At 39.5% G+C, this 22,208-nt stretch overlaps 1 protein-coding gene across 1 annotated transcript in view; it reads left to right on the forward strand.

The window, feature by feature from the left end:
- sdc2 (syndecan 2) overlaps positions 1 to 22,208 on the forward strand; it is a 41,271-nt gene that overhangs the window by 14,462 nt on the left and 4,601 nt on the right. Inside the window, exons 2-3 of the mRNA XM_053492925.1 lie at positions 20,510 to 20,624; positions 20,767 to 20,942. Of these exons, the coding sequence (XP_053348900.1) occupies positions 20,510 to 20,624; positions 20,767 to 20,942 (291 nt within the window). The remainder of the gene's footprint in view (positions 1 to 20,509; positions 20,625 to 20,766; positions 20,943 to 22,208) is intronic.

The following is a 22,208-nucleotide window of genomic DNA, read 5'->3' on the forward strand; positions in this document are numbered from 1 at the left end:
CCATGACCGTATCCTGACGCACATTAAATGTCTGGCTTTGTTAGTCGAACAAAAGTGCATGACTGATCACTGCTGGCTATTTGTTTATCATGGAAGACTAGGATTTCAAGTCCTTCCGCCAAAAAAAACCAAAACAAAACAAAAAAAAAACATCTGAGCGATCCTGTATGAATTCTACACTCAGTTAGGCAGTTCCTCAAGAGTTTCTCAGCCCATTCTAAGAGTCAGGGCGGAATTAAACCACGGGTTCTGGGATGATGGAAAGGAAACTCGTAACCCTTTTGAACTGCGCCCGTTTCGTCATGGTTACCGCAGGGAGTCAAAATGAATCAGGCCTGTTTTCAACAGGGACATTTAATGAATGATTTTTATCTCTTGTGTGATGAAAAAAAAAAAAAAAGTTTGTACTTTGGGGCTGCAGGTGCTTTCTGTAGTAGAGCTTTGGAGCCTTGATGGGAAGAGACGAGTCCTTCGACATGCATTTCATCATGAAATATTTAAAGCACAGGCGAGGTCTGAGCACATGACCTATTTCTGTTTCCTTGAATCATTTACATAACACAAAAAATAATAATAATTTAAGTTACGGTCGCACGCTTTGACTGTACTGCATGGGTGATTTAAAGTGGCCAGAGTGACATCTCTGCGGTTTTGCTCCGTCCCCGTGTGGACGTCCGGATTCGGCTGGTGAGCCACAGGAAATCCGACTAATCTCTAACTTGTGCCACGGTGCCCCCGCTCACTTCTCGAGCTGCTAATCCCCCGTAGTAGTCGCGCTGTGCCGCCGTATGAAAGGGTTACAGGCTACAGGGTGCCCGCTGTGTCTGGCACTGTGTTTGCGGCGCTCAGTTTTTCCTGTGCTACCGCTCATTTCACATCGCTAAAAACTATAACCGGTCTTTATGCTCCTGCTGAAATCCTCCATCTTAAACTCTCTAACCACAGACTATTCTAAGCTTTAGATGCTATACAGCCTAAGATATAATACCTCCCGTTCCTGGAACCGACGTTGCAGGAGAACTCTGTTCATTGGTGTCTTATTTTTTTTGGTTCACAGGCGGAAAATCTTTCCGTAGCGTTGCAGATTGTGGATAAGCCCCACATAATGAGATCACAAATCACCACCTGGTACTTTTGCCCGCGGCCTGCATACCTCCTTTATGCTATTATGCTGCGATTCTCCTACCTGCCCCGGGAACACAAAAGTGCTCTTCCACTTCTGAGTGCGAAATTAGTTTAGACACCCGTCCCCTATGTGTTTTATTTCTCCAGTCTCGGAGGTTAATGTCTACTCTGCTGCCTCTTAAATCGGTTACGTGAGAACTCCATTGTCGCTTTATCCTCTTCGCTTGCTTTTTTCCTATACTTTCTTTCATCTCATCTTTTTTTTTCTTTCTAACCATCACTTTTTGGCTTCCTGTGCGACCGACCAACCCCCCACCGAATACCGCAGCCTTCTGACCCCTTGGAGGCCAAATCCTCTTAATGGAAGACACACATTTAGTTCCATCGCTGGGAGGGTTGCACAGTGACTCACAGACAACAACAGGAACAATTTACCCTCAACTGTTAACTCTAAAAATAGATGCTTGATTATGTCTCCAATTTAGGTCCAGTCATCATGTTGATGTTTTTCTGGCATGTGTTGGTGCAAAACAACAAAAAAATAGTCTACCTATAATAAGAGTTTTGTCTGTTTCTGTGGTTCTCACACTACCCTGGGGGGTCCATGGCATGTTTAAGAAACAGCCCGAAGCAGATCTAGGCTCTCTTTTAATTTTCTGAAAAGGCCATTGTGGCATTGTTGTTGGTTGGCCTTTACCCCCTTGCCCAGTTGAGCCCCTTTCATGGAGTGGCCCCGCCGACCACTGAGAGGTTAATGAGCTGACACTTAAGAAGAGTTTCCTGTCATAGAGAGAGGGGGGAAAAGCCCGGCCCTGATACCGGGTAAGAGCATGCCACAGGCGCTCGGGCCGAATCAGAAATCTGGATTAAATTAAACTTTGAACCAGCGGCTAATTTATACATCAGTGTCCCGCGAGTAGAAAACCCGAGGGCGCGCTCCGGAGCAAAGGGCCACGGCCTGATGCTGTCTCAGTCCTCGACTGTCTTCACCTTTGCAGGAAGTGTCGCCTGTTTAGAGTGAATAATGTGACGGGGTTTTTTTTTCTTTTCTTTTTATTTGTGAGGACCTTAGTCACACTGAGGCTGAGGTTATCTCCCTGTGTACATCGTCGACACACTTTGTCTGTCTGGGTGCAGGACTTTACTCTGTGTGCTGTTGAGGTTTTCGGGTCGTTGTCTTTTACTAACAACACCGTAGTGTATTAAAATTATTTTATATTAGCTTTTTTTTTTAACGTTTTAACACCTAAATTCATTCAATTTTTTTTCTACTTTTTTTTTCTATTTGTAAAGTACTCAATTGTTGTCTAACAAATGACCCAAAACATGGCATCAGTGCTAAACGTCTCACCTACGTTGAAAAAGTTAATTTACAGATAGGATCATATAACACTATTGTTTACAATATTCTCCAGATCCATGCTTTTAAAAAAAAATATATATATATTTTGTAAATATGCATACGCATTTATATTTTTATCAGATTAAAAGAATTACATTTGCTAAATACAATTTCATGTCCTTTTATGTCTGTAGTGTCCGTAACTTTTTTAAAAATTCAAATCTTTCAATGATATTAATTGTCATTAAGATGAAACTTGGCCAATTTAGATTTTACATAAAGATACATAAACCTAAAGTTTGTTATTCCACAATGCAAAATTAAGATGTTGCAGCATAAATTTGACATGGTTACGGACACTACAGACTTTTCACTTTGTAAGCTTTTACAAAAAAACATTTCTTTTTAATTTAACCAACAATTTTTACAGGTTATATGCTTCTAGAAGCTTGCTCCAATTTTGAGTAAGAAATTTAAAATACGAATCATTTGTATTTTAAAATGTTACTGTTGGAAGCGAGACAGTATGGACGTTTTTCGGGCAAATATAAAATCGGTAGCAACTTGACATTTTTCAGGGACGCGAGATCGGTCACTTCCATGTTGCGTAAACTTAGGAAGTAGCTTCTTTGGCGCACACATTTTCTGTATTATACGTTATGTATAACAAAAAATATAAAAAAAAATACAATAAAATCAGCACCAATCCTGGGTTTTTGGCTACAAGGTAACCGAATAATCCTTAAAAAAAAATCCTTTCCCTGTGGCCTTATGTAGGTTTGCAGTCGAACTACATAACCAGCTGCGTTGCCTGATGGTCGGGGTGATTACATATGCTGTAAGGATGAGCTTCCTGCCGACTTCTTCCTCAAGTGCCACCTGTGTTTAGAGAGCACTGGAGGAAATTCCAGACACGCTGCGGTCTGAAAGAGTTCATTCATCCTCATGGACAGCGCAAGCGAAGCTGGGGCGGGGGTTCCTGGAGCACTTCGGGAAATATGTCGGTGTTAAAATGCATGCGATCACACATATTAGCTTTTCTTCTACAGCTTTACTGGATCAATTTGCTAATAATAAAGTGGGAGATCGTTTATAACCAGGGAGTATTGTTATAGTAGTGCGCTTGTTAGGATGTCTTTACATTGCAGAGTTGTAAAACACACTCCTACGCTCATACTTCGTCCAACAGCGATCTGGAATGTACATCAGAGACGAGCAGGTGAACGTTAATGCGAACAGCTCAGAAATGTCCGCGCTGTACCAGATATCGGCCAGGGCGTTCGTCCAACAGTTTAGAGTCGGCTGTCCGGTTGAGTTACACTTTCTCAGTCACCGGGCTCGGCATATGACGGGCTTTTGCAACACGACCTCGCTAACAGTCTTGTAATATGCACGCCTCCTGAGAAAGTGCATGCCCCCCAATCCCCCTCCCTCCAAAATTCAGATCATATTTCTAGTCCGAGCAAATACCGTGTCGTCTGAAGGTACGCCGTGAACCTAGAACACTGTAGCGTGCTCTGTCGCGGCCAGATGTGCTCTTTTGTAGCACCTTCCTTTCACAGTCAGTGAATCTAAAATGGCTGTCTGGTTTCTTCTTTATTACACACTTTGACATTTAAAGGGAGGTCGCTTTGATTTTTGGAAAATAAATTAACCGTGGCAGAAGCTTCATCTTGTTAATTGTGCTACACGTCATTCATTTTTATGCTCTTTAAGATTAACATTGACATATGATTTTCATAGCCGTGAAGAAGCTCGCTTTGTCTGCGCGGTAATATTGCGTTTCTAAGGTTACACTGAAGTTCAGGTTTGATTTAATGAAATGTATAAGGTCTTCCAGTGTGGGGTTAATCACAAAGGCTTTTATGTGGTTTATGAACTTGATTAATTATGTTCCATACAGCTTACGGGGCATTAGGATTCTTGTCAAGTTCCCATCAGGCAAGAGAAATAATCACACTTAATTATGCGGATACTTTTCCAGCTGTGTGTGTGTGTGTGATTTTGTTTTGGAGACGTAGATGTCTTGCGTTAGATACAGTACATATCCCAACCGAGAGCGCTAAAGTTGATGTATTTCCTATACTAGAACATCCTGAGGTTTTATTCATTTAAACTTGGACTGGTCATTTTCTCTTGAAGTGAGATTTAAAATGCATTTATGTTGAGAACCTGCGGATGTGTCAGTCGTTTAGTCTTTCCTGTATCAAGAGCCTCTATCTAAAAGTGCTGAGTAAACCCGAAGCCTCACTATGGTAACAGTTGCTTGCATAAATATAGGACCTGTTTATGGAAATGAATCAATTAATCATCACTTTAATCATCGCTGATGTTTCAACAGCACTCTGTATGCAAATTGTTGATGTATGTTAAGTAATATAAGTAAGTTTAATAAGTGTAATTTAAGTGTTAATTGTATACCACTGTGGCAATAGTCTCAGGTTTAACCTATGGATTAAAAGGTTGAGAGTTAAAATCCCAGCAGATACACTACCAGTCAGATGTTTGTACACCCTTTAACTCCATGGTCGTTCCTAATTTTTATTTATTTCTACACTGTAAAACAATGCTGAAGGCATTTATCAAAAATCCACGATAATCTCCTTTGAACAGTTGATATTGAGATGTATATCTGCTACTTCTGCTCTCTAAAGCTTCATAACGGCTCCAATCTGAGGTGCTGGTTGTTAATTGGTGATTTCTGAGGCTGGTGACTCTAAATGAACTTCTCTGCTTTCCTGGGAAGGTCTTCATGAGAGACAGTTTCATCATCAAGCACAAGTTTTGCAAACACGCTCGATAATACGTCAACTAATATCGCGATTCTGTAAGAGTCATGATTTTATAAATAAACCTGTTTCTAGGGCTGCAACAACTAATCGATAAAATCGATAATTATCGATAATGAAATTCGTTGTCAACGAATGCCGTTATCGATTAGTTGGGCTGCTCACGTCACTAAGGCGCGCGACCACAAGATGCACAAATACACACAGATACACAGCCGCTCGCGCAATGGAGGTTACAGAAGCGTCTGCAGGAAAAAGCGCGCGTCCCGAGTCCTCCAAGGTTTGATAGCAATTTACATTAAACGCCTCTAAGAAGACGGTAACCTGCACGCTATGCAAGACCGAGCTTTCATGGCATGTCATGCACCAACACTTAAAAAGAAAACATGTTGGTGTTACGGATGGCGAAACGTCAGCAGGGTCAGTAAAAACTGTATCTCCATCGTGTAAAAGTTGTATAGTTTAAGTGCTTTTGTTTAAACTGTTTGCTAACTTCGGGACAGTCACGTTAGATCTGTTCACGCGCTACTCGCTAGCATCACATTGCGCAATCACCTCATGAGCAATAGTGATTAGTTAAATGGCGCTACTTTAGATCATCTTAATTTACACGATGCGAATAACAGTAGAATATTACATTTAGTGATTGTTGTGGTTTTCAGCGAACGCAAATAACAGTACATTTGTGACTATTAGCTTTTTGCATTTCTACAGTTTTTTTATAGTCCACTACAAAGTTAACTTGTAATTTACTGTGGTTTTACTTATGCATACATAATTTTTTTATACAAAATTACATTATTTTATCTGTTTATATCTTATCAACTGAATAGACCAGTGTATTTATATATCTCTCTCTCTCTCTCTCTCTCTCTCTATATATATATATATATATATATATATATATATATATATATATATATATATATACTGTGTGTGTGTGTGTGTACACACACACATATACATATATATATTATATACTACATTTCATTTAAGGTTTAAAATGTCAAAATTAAAGATTATTAAACTCTATATGTGGCTTTTGCATTTTTAAAAGTTTATTTTTATACATAAATAATACCCTGATTTATGTTTTTTTTAATAGTTATAAGCAAAATATCAAATTTAAGGAGCGGTTAGGTTTTATCCGATTAATCGATTAATCGAAAACATAATCGCCCAACTAATCGATTATCAAAATAATCGTTAGTTGCAGCCCTACCTGTTTCCATAGATTACTTTGTTCAATTAATTTATAATTTTATGATGTTAAAAAAAAGTAGTCATAATTAAAAATTTTATTACTTAGATTCAAAACTAAGCATGAATAAATACAAGAGTTTTAACATTTAACTTGAAATTAAATTAAACAACATTTAAAAAAGCAAAATTTTTACCGAGCAGCACATATCCACCATAATTATTATTTCTAAACAAACTTGGCAAGTAATTTCTTTCCTACCGCGTGGGATGCCGGTGTGTGATTAGTTTAGAGTGCACCTCCTGCGGGATTATAAAGGAACGGTCACATTTCACCGCCTTAACTGCCTCCAAATTCTTGAGCGCATGTCGAGTTGTTGTGAGCAAATGTGTGTGTGTGTGTGTGTGTGCAGCTTCTAACGCCTAATTAGCGCTAGTGCTGTTTTGAAGCTGGTGTGAGGGTGTGTAATGAGTGGGCGTAAGACTAATTCGCTTGCAGAGTTTGGGGAAAAAAGGCAGATCCAAGGCTTTTTTGCTGAAAAAAAACTTTTGCTAATGTAACACCAAAGATATGCACTAAGGTGTTTGATCGCTCAGCATAGAATCATTTGTATCCAAGCTGAAAGACAGCCGGTCACTGGAGAATTAACGGGTGCATCTCTATTATAAACCTAATAACGTAATAATATAAAATAAATATAAATCATGGAGTCAGTGAGACGATACATAAATCGACATGCAATAGTTTTTATACATTACTTAGTTATTTTTTGCCCATGTCTAGTATATTACTAGAATGTAGAAAATATATAACAAAGCAAAAAAACTTTGAATTACAAGACGTGTCCAGATTTTTGATGGGTGTACTGTAGAAACTCTCATTGGTGTGTTGTTTAGCAATGTATTTTCTTGTCTAATTGGAAGTTGCTTTGGATAAAAAAGTAGGACTCTAATATTTCACTGATAATCAGAATAAAAATGCATTATGTAATCGTAGGGCATTGTGATTGTTTTAATTTAATTCAGTAGTGTTAATGTTTACTTTTTCATTTTTCTCATAATGCAGTGATATTCATTGCAAAGGTTATGAAGTATTAAAAACTACTGAAAGTTTAATAAGCACTAAAATGCTGTTCACTTGGAAAAACTTAAAAGAAGAACCAATAGTCTTACAAAATATGAGTATTTTGGACATTTAGTTAAAAGTTTTATAAGCATTAGTTGATTCCGAATTGAAAACTGATGCCCTGATTCAATTAATTGAATTGATTAATTGGCCTATGGTTAACGTGTTTCAGTAACCACCTCAATTGGGAGGTAATTGTCTGATCTCATCAGACTGGAAGGACTTTTCAGTTGTCTGAACCATTCAGTAGGAAAATATTAACCAACTTGATGTAAACACGTGAGTCGATCGTTTCTCCTTCGTCGGAATAAATATATTCATCATTTCTGAGCATGCTTGCACCACATGGGGTAACGTTAGGTGATGAGATATGCTTCTAGGAAAAAGTTTGCGTCCTTTTCAGATTAACAAACTTTGTAAGAACAACTCTCTCCCGCACTAGTCTTAACTTTTCTGACTTCTGGACAGGACACTGAGAGGCTCGTATTACACATGGGGTGAACAGGATAATTAATCACAAGTCATAACTTGGCTGGATTTGATGGATTGCGGGAAAAAAAAAAGTCGTCTTCTGTTATATTTTTGGCAGATTAAACACTTCTCAGTGGGCAGAACAACCCCTTTGCTCATGTCGGAAAAGTCCGATTCTGGCTAAATCCTTCGTGCATTTATTTAAAACAGAAATATGATCAGATCAGCGTCCATGAAAAGAGTTACTGTAGTTAAAATAATTAAATTTGGTTAGATTATATCATGAAACCTTGTCCTTGTATGTGTTTCTAGTGTCAGGATGAAAGTAAGTCTATTGTTGGTTGTGTTGCTGTTAGCTTCATTGTAGGCGGATTTGGAGGAGTTGCTTTTTGGTAGCTGTTTTGTGTTTAGGCACACGTAGGAAATCGTCCAGGTATCTGCATTGTAACAGAGCTTTGTGCTTGTTTATTTATTTTTTAATTAAATTTATTTTACTACTTTTTAAATCCCTTACATTATATGGGTAACTTTAATATTATATTTGTTTGTATAAATTGGTTGAATGTTTAATATGCATCTGCCATGGAATAGCCTGTGAAGCTGATATGTCAATAAACCATAATATTAGTGTATGTAAACCACAATAATAAGACTGCGCCGCAGGAGCAGATAGGATTAAGGGCCTTGCTCAAGGGCCCAATCGTGACAACCAGGTGGAGCTGGGACTCGAACCGCCGATCTTCCGATCAGTAACTCTCTACCTTAGTCCTCTGACCCTAGCTGCACCACTGGATTTGAAATGAATTAATCTTCAACCAAGATGTAATTAAAGTGTGAAGTTTGATTCTAGAAATTTATCCAAAATATTTCATGAACTGTTAGCAGTAACAGCCAAGGCCCTTCATTTTTTTTTTTTTTTTTTTTTTTTACCGATTAGCAGTTTCCTTGCCGTTTATGACAAATTGATGAGCTTAGAAGTTTTGAGTTTGAATCCAAGTTTGTTGTTTCAAAACATCTAAATGTCAAAATGTGAAGAAGCCCATCATTACACTGAAAAATAAAGCGCACAGATCTGATGGGTCTGTTTTTAACCTCGTCAGGAGTATATTTATATAGTCCAGAGTACCAGTTTTCCTGTTTATAAAGAGCAGAGAATCTATTCAGGGTAAAACGAACGATCTGTTTTCCTTTTTTAAGTCACTGTTGTATCTTAAGGTCGATTCCATCTTTGAGCTCTGATCCTGCTGAAAGCAATTTTTTGAAAGTGTATCCGTGTGTTTCTTTCAGATTTACCACCGACTTTCGCATCCCTCCTTCCACTCGTGCTGTAAGCGGAGTAGACAGACCCGCTTCGCTACGCCGAATCTTTAAGTATTTTTATTCAAATCCTTACTCAGAGGGTGAAGCCTATTTCCCAGCGTATAACGTTTCACAGCACACAAAGAATCCTTGCCTTTTTTTTTTCCTGTGTGCATCAAAAGATGTTTAACTGGGTCGAGAAATCACAGGGTGGCCATAATCCTTTTTGGAGCCACAGGGAGTCGTAGAGAGGCGAAAGCAGAGCCCCATCACGGCGATCCTCCGGGTTCTATTAAAAATATCCTTGAAAGCGCCGCGAGCCAAGTTGTCCCTGTCGATGGCTTTGGTACAGCTGGTGGAGACGTGCGCTCGTGAACCGTGTAGGTTGTATAGCTCAAGTTAATTAGACATTGTTATTCATTACCAGATCTGCAGTTCAGGATTCTTCTTCGTCCACCAGTTTTAAGTGGCGCGCGCGTACAGGATTCGAGTAGGATTTCATGACGTCGTCTTCAGCGTGAAGATAATCAAACTGACAATTAAAATAAAATAAAAAAACATAAAAAAGCTCCACAGCCTTCATTAAATCTTAGCACCAGCTGGCCGTGTTCGATTTTAGCTCGCTAACCAGACGCCGAGCTCGCCAAATCAGTGTTTGTTTCTTTCACTGCTTACCTTTTCCTATTAAAATTCCATTGAAAAAAGGGATACAAAAAAAAACCTCTGAAGTATCTTCCCGGCGCCAGAACATATTTTCGAACATTCTGTTATTAGGTTGTTTTCTGTCCTCGGAGCCACATGCCCTGAGAGTTCAGTTCTCACGGTGAAGTGTGAAAGCTGCTTTCGAGCACTGTAATTAGCTCACTTTTTCTTGTACGAGTGCTTGCAGTTAAGGCATTGAAGAAAAAAAAATAGCCTTAGGAAAGAAAGAAAGAAATATTCTGCAGGAAAGCAAACCTGCAAACTCCAGCCCCTCCTTCAAACGAGGCCGGAATCAGTCCTCAGAGCATTTCTGAGTTTTATTTAGTAATCACAGAAGGAGGAACGCTCGTGGGATTATGGTGCGCGGCGTCATCAAAACATGCGCAGTGCGGTTTCGCTGCAAACCTGAAAGCTGTTCCACAGACAGGTTGCTTTTTCTGGATGCAGTTTTGTGAATAAAAACAAAAAACAAAAAAACAATGGCTTAGTGGGTGTGAATGGTGTGAAGTGCCATCATCTGTCAAGGGCTTTAGTATCTGAGATGGCACGGTAAGGAGGAGACGGTTACGCTGGCTACTTAAACACCCTCGACGCCTCGTCAGAATGTTGTGAATTTAAATTAAATGCATGATGCACACTCAGGGTTGGGTAGATCACTATAGAATAAAATACATTAGCTAATTACGGTAAACACCTAAGTTTAAATATATTTAGTATTACTGTATATTCCAGAACGATGCATAGAGAGAGAGAGAGAGAGAACATGTCCAGTTATTGTTTATTCTATACAAGTGTTAAGCAGTGGCGAAGGTTATACATATAACATTTATTTAAAACTTTATTATTGTTATTACATGTTTTAGAAAGTAGCGAGGTCATTAAAAAGAAAGAAAACAAGCTAATACAAATTTGAAAACCAACACTAAGTGTAACAAATAGGGAGAGAGAACTGATTGTGACAAAATATTGGTAATAAAGATTAAAATTTTTACCAATCGAATTTGAAAGATGATGTTAGAGACACTTTAATACTTTGAATACACTTTGAATGGAGTGGTGATGGTGGTATTACTCTTTTATTATTATTTTTTAGCATTTTTCCCCGATTTTCTCCCTATTTTAGTCGTGTCCAATTCCTCCCTGTCACTAGGGGTGACGCCAGCCGACCGCATCTTTTCGAACTGCTCGCTCACGCACCGTTAAGGGGGCGGCGTAAAACACTTATATATATATATATATATATATATATATATATATATATATATATATATATTAAAGGGAGAGCGTCGGTCTATTAAATAGTATTTAAGTCTATTAAATAGTATTAAATAGTATTGTCGCTTTTCTAGAGGAATTGTAGCCATCCGAATAGTTTTTTGGCCATGCTTAAAAATATATATTCATAGACATAGAAAGGGAAAAAAAATCTCTGCAGTTTATAAATATGACCGTTTTTTTTTTTTTTTTTTTTTTGGCTACCTTACTTGAGTCCTTGACTTTGCTCCTGGTTTCTGAATGATCTTTTTTTTTTTCTTTTGATCTGGCAACCCTGCAGAGCACAGATGATGAATGATGATTTGTTTTTTGTTCTTTCCATCCACATTCCAGTGTTTGTTTCAATAATTCCGTTCGTCTTTTTGCCGTTATTACATTGTGTACTGTCTGTATAATGGCTGCTAAAACGGAGCCGTTTTTTAGATTTGCGCAGACGTTTTTACACCTACTGCGCAACAGAATTTGTAACAAATATTCTATTTCCAAATGACGAGGTACGTTTCGATGCTACCGAGGGCGAAGCCTCGGTAGGGTATCGCCTTCTATACCGCATATTCTGTATATGGGGCATGGGAGGCCTGGAGCCTATCCTAGGGGTCTTGGCTGGGTTACACCCTGCCTCACACACACACTTAATCACACACTATGGGCAATTTGCATGGCTTTGGACTGTGGCAGGAAACCCACCAAGCATGGAGGAGAACATACACACTCTGAGGCAAGAATCGAACCCTTGACCCTGGAGGTTCGAGACCACTGGGCTGTCTAGTCTGTGATAGAAATGTATCTAAAAGTTTGGTACTTAGCCCTAATCATAAGTTATTGATAGGGAGATTGTAACGGCTTGTAGGAGGATTGTAGACTTTATGCCTCTTCATAATGGATCATGAAGTCAGAAATGTTGTTCGAGTCCTTGTTTAATGCTGAAATAGACAGCTTCGAGCAAGCACAGCTTTCCTTATAAAAATAATTCAATCTAATACAGAAGGTGGAGGAAATCTGCTAAAATGGCTAGATACACATGCGTATGGCTAAATACGTTCACGTATGGAGAGTTTGTGGCAGTTTGTAGCCGAGTTGTAGGTGATCGCATGATGTTCAGAACTACATTATAATTTCTTAGGCAATAAATAGATGATTTAAGGCATGTGAAATGTCACAAAGTCAAGCGAACAGGACTTTTAAATCAGGCCAATAGTGTGTGTGAGAATGTGGGAAATCCCTCTAAGGCTTTTTAAACAGGAAAGTGTAAATCCCCTTCCAGCGAGGGCCGAGATTGGTGGAAAGTCAATGGAGATATCAAGGGATATTAGAGCGAGATGATCGTCATTGTTCAACAGATTGTTTTGCCACTTCCTACCACGGGCAAGGTGGATTTAAAATAGTTTATAAACAGCTAGCGGTGGTGTTCCTTTTAAAAAGAAAATTGGCCTGTTTTATTATTCATAGTTAAAATTCAACGCTGAACTGTCTGTGCCCTTTGGGCTGAACGCACATTAAAATTTGAAACGTGTGATGTGTGTAAGTGCTGTGGATAAAAACGGTCAGTGATCATTAAAAACCTCTCAAAGCATAAATCATTCTGAAATGTACTGTTTTGCGTACTGTATCTGTGAAGCGGTGGATGAGCCACAAACTGCTAATCCACAAATGCCTCTCATTGTGTAATTCTTTCATTTATTATTATTTATATATTTTTTCTTTTTTTTACAGTTTAGGGATTTGAACGAGTAGCAGGAAACGCAGGTCTGGGTCAGACAGGAATGCCTGGGAACTGGACCGACCGATCGAGTCGAGTGTATCCAGATGCTCGTTTCGTATCACGATGCCAGATTCTGGGCTTCACTTGTGTTATTGATTGATCTACTGGGAGAAATAGTCTAAGGCTTATTGTGCATTTGGGGCGTATTGCTGTTTGGACTGGAAACCATGAAATCGAAAGTCTTCCTCTAAGGAAGTAATACTGGGAACGGGAAGTAATAGCGGCAGTACGTGTCGTCTAAACGGGTGCCAACTGTCTGGGTTAAAAAAAAACCAAACAAAACAAACATAAAAAATAAAATAATCCTTATCAGCTTGTAACTCTGTTACTCTGGCCCCAGAGTAAAATATAATAAATGTGTTTGAATAGAATTGAACAACGGATTGATTCGGGGTGGGGGGTTAGCACACGCTTTAGATCCACTTGTTTTAGAGGATCTTTGGGTGAATTTAAGGAGGATGGTTTTCTAAGGAGGCCACTAAAGTTTAAGGTTTTCGGTTTCACCCGATGTGACGTGACATGATGTGAGACTTCTGTTATCACAAGCGGATTAAAGTTAAACCCAAAGCATGCTGATGTTTTACTACAGTAATTTTGAACCACTGTGAATAAGTGACTTATTTTTTAATCAGTTTACCATACCTGCAGAAATTCTTGGCCAAATATAACAAAACCTGGTTAAGTTTTAACTTTTAAACTAAAGTTAGCATGCAATGAATAGTTAACATTAGCATGCAATAAAATGATTAGCTCATACTGTTATATGTTCGACTGATTCATAGTGTACACTACCACTTAACTGTGTGGATTAAAAAAAAATAAGGATTTATGGTAAAGTAGTGCATGTCTAATCTTTTAAGATGCACTATTAGCCTAGAAGGTTGTGGACACCCGATGATCTCACCCCTCATGTGTGCTTTCACAACGTCCTGTTCCACATTTAATCCCCTTTTTTGCTGTTGTAATACCATCCACTCCTCTGGGAAGGCTTTCCACTAGATCTTCCACTAGGATTTGTGTTCATTAAGGTATAAAAGCTTTCGTGATGTCAGGCAGTGATGTGTCGGGTAATGAGGTGCGAAGTGCAGTCAGTGTTCCAGTTCGTACTGAAGGTGTACAGCAGGGTTGAAGCCTGGGTTCTGGAGGATACTCAAGTCTCAACTATTGTATAGGGCCATGGAGCTTGATTTGTGCTGAGAGCATGTTCACGCTGGAACAAACTTGTGCCTCGCGGTTCCAGCAAAGAGTACTTCAACAGTTTGGGGAAGAAATGCGCTCTGGTATTTCAAAAATGATTACCCGTCTAGTGTATTTATGGAAATATATATTTACTCCGTGCATGTTCTTTTGATTATAAGTCTTCCTCTTTCTGTCATGTCGTGAACATGAACGCATCTGGAGATCCAACAGGTTTTCCCATAACTCACTACAGATAGGTTACGCATGCCGCCAGCCTCAAGTCGTGGCACATGGTAATGCTTTACGCGTGTTTTGAAATATTATCCGGTGGATCAACATACATTCTGGGCCTCCCTGCTCATGCAGTGCTTTCCCAAACCCTTGGAACCATATGAGGAGACCTTGCGTGAAGTCCTGCCAAGCGTGATCAGAGGCTTTCACTCCACTTATACCTTCAGGCTTCACCTCACTCTCTAGTATTCCTCAGAACTCGATATGTCCATTGATTTCACGACTTCAGATGAGAGATGAGATAACTCGGTAACCACTTTACAGAACAGCAGAGGAATTTAAGTCGCCGCTTTGATCTGTCTAATCCAGCTATCTAGCTTTTTTTTCCTTTATTTAAAGGCAAAGGAAACATCTCACATGTCTGATTAAGCATGCTCCTGAGCTGACTAACCCATTTCTGATTGGTAAGATTAGTCTCGTCTTGGTCCACGAGTGATATAATTTCACAAGCGTTTATACCCGACCCACACACTGGACCATATCCAGGCCTATTGGGTTCAGTCTGGAGTTTGATTCGGTGTTTACTTTCTCCCCCCTCTCTCTTTCTCTCTCCGCTCCACTCTCTCTGAAAGACTATTAATTAGTCCCTGATTATGATCCCCAGCAGGACCATAAAAAATAAATAAAATAATAATAATAATAAAATCTCAAGCATGCAAGAATGCAGAAATTATCCCACCCTTTCCTTTTCTTCTTCCTCTTCTTTTCTTTTTTTTCTTCTTCTTTCTTTATGCTTTACTGCTGGAACCAATTTCATAAACTTGTTTTCTGTTTCTTGAAAACCGCTTACATTTTGTCTTCAGCACCCAATTACTCCCGTAACGCCCCGTTTTGCCCGAGACATCGCACAGGCATGAATAAATCACAGGTCAAGCAATACACGGCGTGTAAAATGGATACGGCCAGGTGCACTTGGCGGTGCCCCTCCAGAGGTAGAGTCGTATCCATTACACCACAGTATCACTCTTCCTTTTCCCATGTGCGCAGCGCGGTGACAGGAAAGCTATGGTCAGCTGTTTCACCCTTCAGAGGTGATAAAGCAAACCTAATAATTTTGCTGCCAACTTATGGAACGGAAAAGGTTGTACTGGTGACCGAGGGATCCATATTGCTTACGGTGTAGATCTCCTCCTGTCCGGCCGTATAGATAAACTTAGAAGTTTAAAGACGAGCTCGGGGGAGGAGAGTCGAGCTGTCTCCCTGGAAATGTTTTTTCTTTTTTTTCTGATTATTTGAAATGTGCTGGCTGAGCAAAATGGAGGAATCCGCTGGAATAAGTGAAACTCGAGACACATCTGCAAAAAGTTTCTTTTTCCCCCATCATATAGGGAATCTATTTAAAGGATCGTTGACCAAATGTAAGCACTGATAGATGTTTTTCTCAATAAACTTAGCCTGGAACTTTATGCTTGTACAGAACGAGGCAGATGGCCAAACACAGACCTTTTTCTTTCTCTTTTTTTTTTTTTTTTGGTAGCCTGTCGACAAGCACGCACCATTAACCGCTTCAAACAGCCTTTTTAAACCTTTAAAGATGGCATCGCATGAACTTTTCTGAGTCTGCTTCTCTGGCTGAAAAAAAGAAAAGAAGAAAAAAAGCTAATTGTGTTTTGAAGTGTTTTTCGCCAAAACTCAGCTCAGACTCGTGCATCCGACGACCTTCAAGATTCCAGAAAAAGTGCACAAATGATAATCTTGCATGTGTTTTTGAGGTTGTGCGTCTCTGAGTTGGTGGTCATAATTTAAAGAAAGAGGTTTTATTATTGTTACACTGTTAAGACTGTTACATTGTTACACTGTTAAAACAATACATTGTTATACTATTAAAACCGTTACATTGTTACACTGTTAAAACAATACATTGTTATACTATTAAAACCGTTACATGGTTACACTGTTAAAATAATTACATTGTTATACTATTAAAACTGTCGGTTTTCTTGCTGTTGCCGGCAGCGTCACTGATGAATTCGAAAGCAGATGAGAGATTGATGCATTTATGCGGTTTTGCTGTAATATCTGTGGTTGGGGATTCTGACAGAATTGCCCTTTAAGGTAAAAGGTGAGTCCAGGTAGAAAGAATACGAGCTCGATTCCGTGATCTCCCCCTTCTTTCCGTTTCATCCGCTGCCTGCTTGAGTAATAACATCGCTTCCAGCTAACCACACAATGCACCAAGGGACCCTTTCTAGTCTTTCAAAGGTTGCTAGGCATGAACGTGCAGTTTGACAGGCTTTTAGTGAAGTAACCTGCAGGCAACAGAAGTAATCTCTCTCTCTCTCTCTTGCACGCTTTCTCTTTTTTTTTCTTTTTGCTCCTCTGCATCCTCCTCTCCCTTCTCCCTCTCTCTCTCTCTTTTTTTTATTTCCTGTCACATTGTTTGTTTCCCTTTTCTCCATAATCCATCCTTTGCTTCTGTGTCCTCATCTGTGGAACGATGTAAGCCTCCAGCTGGCTCACTGTTTGTTACACACACACATACACACACACATACACACACACATACACACACACATACACACACACATACACACACACATACACACACACATACACACACACACACACGAACACACACACAAATAAGTCTTGTGGCTGTTTCTTTATAACGGGCCGCAAAGTCGTAAGGTCTTGTGTCACAGACGACGTGTCTCGTTCTGCTGCTTGTTAGACTGTCCACAAGTGTCCACAACATTACTCCAAAAAAAAAAAAAAAATCATTCATAAGAAATCACTGCTGTTCTCAAGGACACATGCAGCTGATAATGTTCTGTTGAACGAGTGGGCAGGCATTTAGGTTTGTTAGGCTGTTTGGGAGTGTGTGTGTGTGTGTGTGTGGGTGGGTGTTTGGGAGTAGACACTGCACACAGGATGGGGGGTTGGGAGAGTGGTTGGAGATCAAAGCGAACCAGCAGATAGGTTTATAAGGCGGCACTTTGTTGTTCGATAGGTTGTCAGCTCCAGTACGTTCCATTTCAAAGCAAACGGGTCCAAGCAGCAGGTTTTGTGGTCAGATCCGCACTGTACGCGTGAACCGTGTTCTACAGGTTTCAGATCAGTGGTGCAGAAGTCCTTTGAAGTCCACGTCAATGGGTCGTGTCCTGGGAGGGAGTGTACTTTCAGGAATTCCATTTTTTTCTTTTTCTTTTTTTGCCCTTTTGCCTATTGTGAGCAACTCTTGGTGCCTCGCACCCGGGCACGTTGATACGACTTGAGAGAAAGCCGCTCAAAAACCTTTTGTACAAACGAGGCGCATGCTCTCCGATGGGGGGGGGGGGGGGGGTGGGGGTGTGTTGTGAAACCTTTGAACGGTTTCTCCTTCAGATCATTTTATGCTTGAGTGGCATTTACTCCTTTTTTTTTTTTTTTTTTTTTTTTAAACGGATCTGATATTGTTCTGGTTTTTATCTACTGCCTTTTTTGAAGGTCTTTGAATTCTTGGGTTCAAAAAGTGTGTTTTTAGGTTGTATTTGCGTCTTTGTTTGTTTTATAACATTAATATCGTATGACATGATAAAAAAATGGAAGAATGTCCGTTTTGCACCAAAAACCCTGTCCAGGTATTTGTGTGTCCTGTGAAGCTTCATCAGTATGGAGAGCTCAACTGAATGACCAGAGACTTTGGGTAAGGTTGGCAGTAAACCGAGGTTGTCATGGTGTTTAAGAAGCTATCCTGAACCACACAAAGACGTGCCACTGATCCTACTTTGAGCACCCTTGCATATAAACAAGACATGACCTACTCCCATAAAGTGGACCTACATCATTTCATATAAACATCAAAAACACGCCCTGTTTTTTGTATTTGGAACTACATTTTTAAATGGTTACACGGTTATGCAGTCGTTGTTATGCAGGTTTATTCTCGTGTATTGTTGAAGCACCAGCCAGTTATTTTAGGTTTCAATAGGACACTCGTAAACACTGGGAGACAGACAGATCATTCCTCCCGGGGTGGTTGCCAGGGGATAAGGGGCGGTGGGAGACGTGACTCCTTTAATTTGAGAGTGAACATGTGGCGCTGCTGCTTGTGGTGTCGGTGCCATAAACCAGTGACGCGTCCCACCAGGAAGCCTCTCCAGCACAGGTGCAATCAGCACTGCGGCATGTAGTGAAGAGAACAAAACCCCTTATCGGCAAGCAGAGTTTTGCAGATAAGCGGAGGCTTGGAGCGGGACGTGTTATGACTGAAATAGCACATTTCGAGCTCCGCTAGTGATTAGGGAACGGACACAATGTCACAGTTTGAATGTCAAGTCATACAGTGGGCTTTACGTATCAGTTTACTTTGCCTTGGAGCGAGAGTGTTGCAAGTTACAAGTCGCGCTAGGTAAATTTGTTTTTGCATCCAGGTAACTTCCTGACATGACTGAAGGGCGACCGTTTAAGTGATTACTTTATGGCTGCAAATAAGACAAAGTGGTTCATTGTTTCACACTGAATAGATAAGCATATGATGCAGAATATGAGCACAATGAACACATGCTCCTTTGTCCAGTCGTGGTTAAATCTTCTGCTTTGTAGTTCACTTTTTTTGTTTTGTTTTTTAAAATGGTGGCTGGATCAGGCTGTAGAATGAAAACTATGAAAGACCGTTTTAAGTCCTGTAAATAACATAATTAGCTTTTTATATTTCCCTTATTCCGCATTAGACTACAGGCTCTGTTAACAGCGTTAACTAGAAATTTAGTGCGCTATGGACGGCGTATAATTCCTTGCCACAGGGGCTCGAGACGGGGATTTGGGATTCAGCCTTGTGTTAGAAGCTAGTTAGCTTTATAACTCACCTTAGATGTAAATAAAACGACACAGAGGCAATTCAGAACGACTTAGAAGCCGTTATTAAGTAGACTAGATTAAGTAGTTAAGTAGATTAAGTTGTTGCTAAGATGACATTATATTATGTGCAATATAATTTAGCAATATCAAGTCCAATAATGTTTGGCAATAATCACATGTAACATCATTTAGCAATATCATGTGCAATATTATTCATCATTGTTGCCATGTAAATCCCACATCAGAATCTGGTTTGTGTCACTCTGCACTTCGTTGGTTGTTGCATTCTACATCCAGTTTGTGGATTTTTATTTTATTTCATTTATTCATTCACTTCATTGTGTATATTTATTTACTCTCTTTGCTCTCTGGCACAAGAATTTCCTCCAGGATAAATAAAGTGTGATCTTATCTCATGAAGTTATCAGATGTGTTTTCTTGCTGAAAGTGCTTCTGTGACTGTTTTTTTAATGTTTTTTTCCCCATACTTTTATCTTTAGACCTAATTTTACCCATGCTGCAATCGACAGTTTGTGTAATTATTAATAATATTAACTAATAATTATTAGAACACCTGGGGCACCGAGTGATGTTACCATCCATTATCACCATTCATGGGACGCCTCTTGTCCAATTAGATGTTAGGATCTACTACAGTAGTAGAAGTTCTTTGCACAATTATTTTCACATGTAATTTTTTTCCCAGTACAGTGAAACCTCGGATTGCGAGTAATGCAGTTTGCGAATGTTCCGCAAGACGAGCAAAGATTTTTAATAAATTTTGACTTGAAAAACGAGCAAGTCTTGGTTTACCCGTACCGAGTATCACGTATGTGCTTCTTATTTTGCTCCAAGCATCACGTGATCACAACTGAGCCAACAGTTTTTTCTCCAGAACAGATTATGCTCGTAATCCAAGGTTCCACTCATTTTACTGAGATACTCACCAAGTCATTAGGTCCTGTTCTGAGGTTGGATCCAAATTTCACATGACGTCTGCTCAAAGCAAATGAAGGAAGCAACCGGACCGTTTAAAATCCTTCAAGCGTCTGTTTATTGAGCGCTTCAGCAAGCTTAATCCTCAAGCTGTGAGACAAGGCGTTACATCTCTGGACAAATATTCGTCAGATTTATAGGTACTTATTTGCATTTTTTTTTGTCGCCTGTAGATATTGGTCACGGCTGCAAAGTCTCCGTCCTCCGCAGATGATCTGTACCTTGAGGAGACAGGGTCTGGAGGATACCCTGAAGATGACGACGACTTCAACTCTGGATCAGGCTCAGGTACCGTGAGAGCTTCCTGTTCAACAGAAACAACATGCTCTTCACCTTGCACAGTTGTTGTTTTCCTAGAATTTATTCCGAGCCATAGCGCTTGGCTTTCTGGACTGGTTGATTGATTTGGTGCGCCTTTTTTCTTTTTCAGGTGCTGGTGCGGAAGAGGAGACGGTGGTTACAGTAAACACGATATTCATAGCACCCAAAGCAAAGCCTACGCAGGACACCACCAAAGACTTCACACCCAGAGTGGAGAGTTTCACAGCCAGGGACTGGGACCGGGACCACACAAGAGACCTGCCTAAACAGCCTGTCAGGACAGAGGTTGGTTTAAAGCTGCAATGTTTATGGCTAGAGGAAAAGAAAAACAGTATTTAAAATATGATTTAAACACTTGATCTACCATATAATGTAGGATTTTGCGTGATTCTGTGTGTAATAAAGCATATACAGTAAATACGTTCACATACCCAAGTCTTTCCATTAAACAATGTCTCTTATGACATAAACATAAACAGGATGAAATGAAATAAACCTGAAAAATTAAGATATTGCAGCATGAATTTGACATGGTTACGGACACAACAGATTTTTTGCTTTCTAAGCGTTTCCCTAAAACCATCTAATTTTAATTTAAGCAACAATTTTTTACAGGTCATATGCTTCTAGAAGCTTACACCAATTGTAGTATTAATACTCTTAAAGAAATATAAATAATTTGCATTTTAAATGATTATTATTTGAAGCGAGACAGTATTACGCTGAAAAAAGGCCATTTTTGGGGCTCATATAAAACCATCTCTCCAAAACAGCTAGTTAGCTACTTGACATTTTTTAGGGAAGCAAGATTGGTCACTTCCATGTTGCATGAACTATAAAAGTAGCTTCTTTGGCCATGCACATTTTCTGTATTATACAGTTTGTAATACAGATTGTATATACAATTGTATAACAAAAAAATTTTTTATCAGCACCAATGCTGTGTTTTGGCCGTCATGTACAGGGAATTGGCTCGCTCATTTTGTGTAAACTTTTGTGTTTGTTGAGTGCTAATCTTCAGGGAAATTCAAAGTTTCTAAAATACTCAAATCAGCCCATCTGATACAGTACCAACAACAGTGCCGCACTTGAAGTCTCAGAGATTACACTTTCTTCATTTCGAAATTCCCAGTTTTTAAAATACTCAGACTAGTTTATCTGGTGCCGAACTGATGCTCTTAACTTGTAGATGCTTCATGTTTTGTGTTGTGCTACTGCCACATGATTGGCTGCATGAATGGAAAGGTGTACAGGTGTTTTCATAAACTGTGTGAGTTATGGACATGCATTACAAAGTTCAATTACTGTGAAGGAAGCTAAATAACTACACCTGCGCTGCACCATGTGACAAATGGAAATCTGGAGTCCATGCGTCTCTCAGTCTTGCTGAAGTGTTTGCCATATGGAGCCCAAATTAAAGGTCACATTAACATGACAGCACTTTGCATTGTTGCTCTTGCTGCACGTTGCACCTTTTGGAGGTATTAACTTACTACAGGATAAATAAATAAAGATTACCCTGCTGAATTAAACCAACCAGTGTGAATTATT

Source organism: Clarias gariepinus, chromosome 3 (assembly GCF_024256425.1).
Source record: "Clarias gariepinus isolate MV-2021 ecotype Netherlands chromosome 3, CGAR_prim_01v2, whole genome shotgun sequence".
In the NCBI taxonomy this organism is placed as follows: Eukaryota; Metazoa; Chordata; class Actinopteri; order Siluriformes; family Clariidae; genus Clarias; species Clarias gariepinus.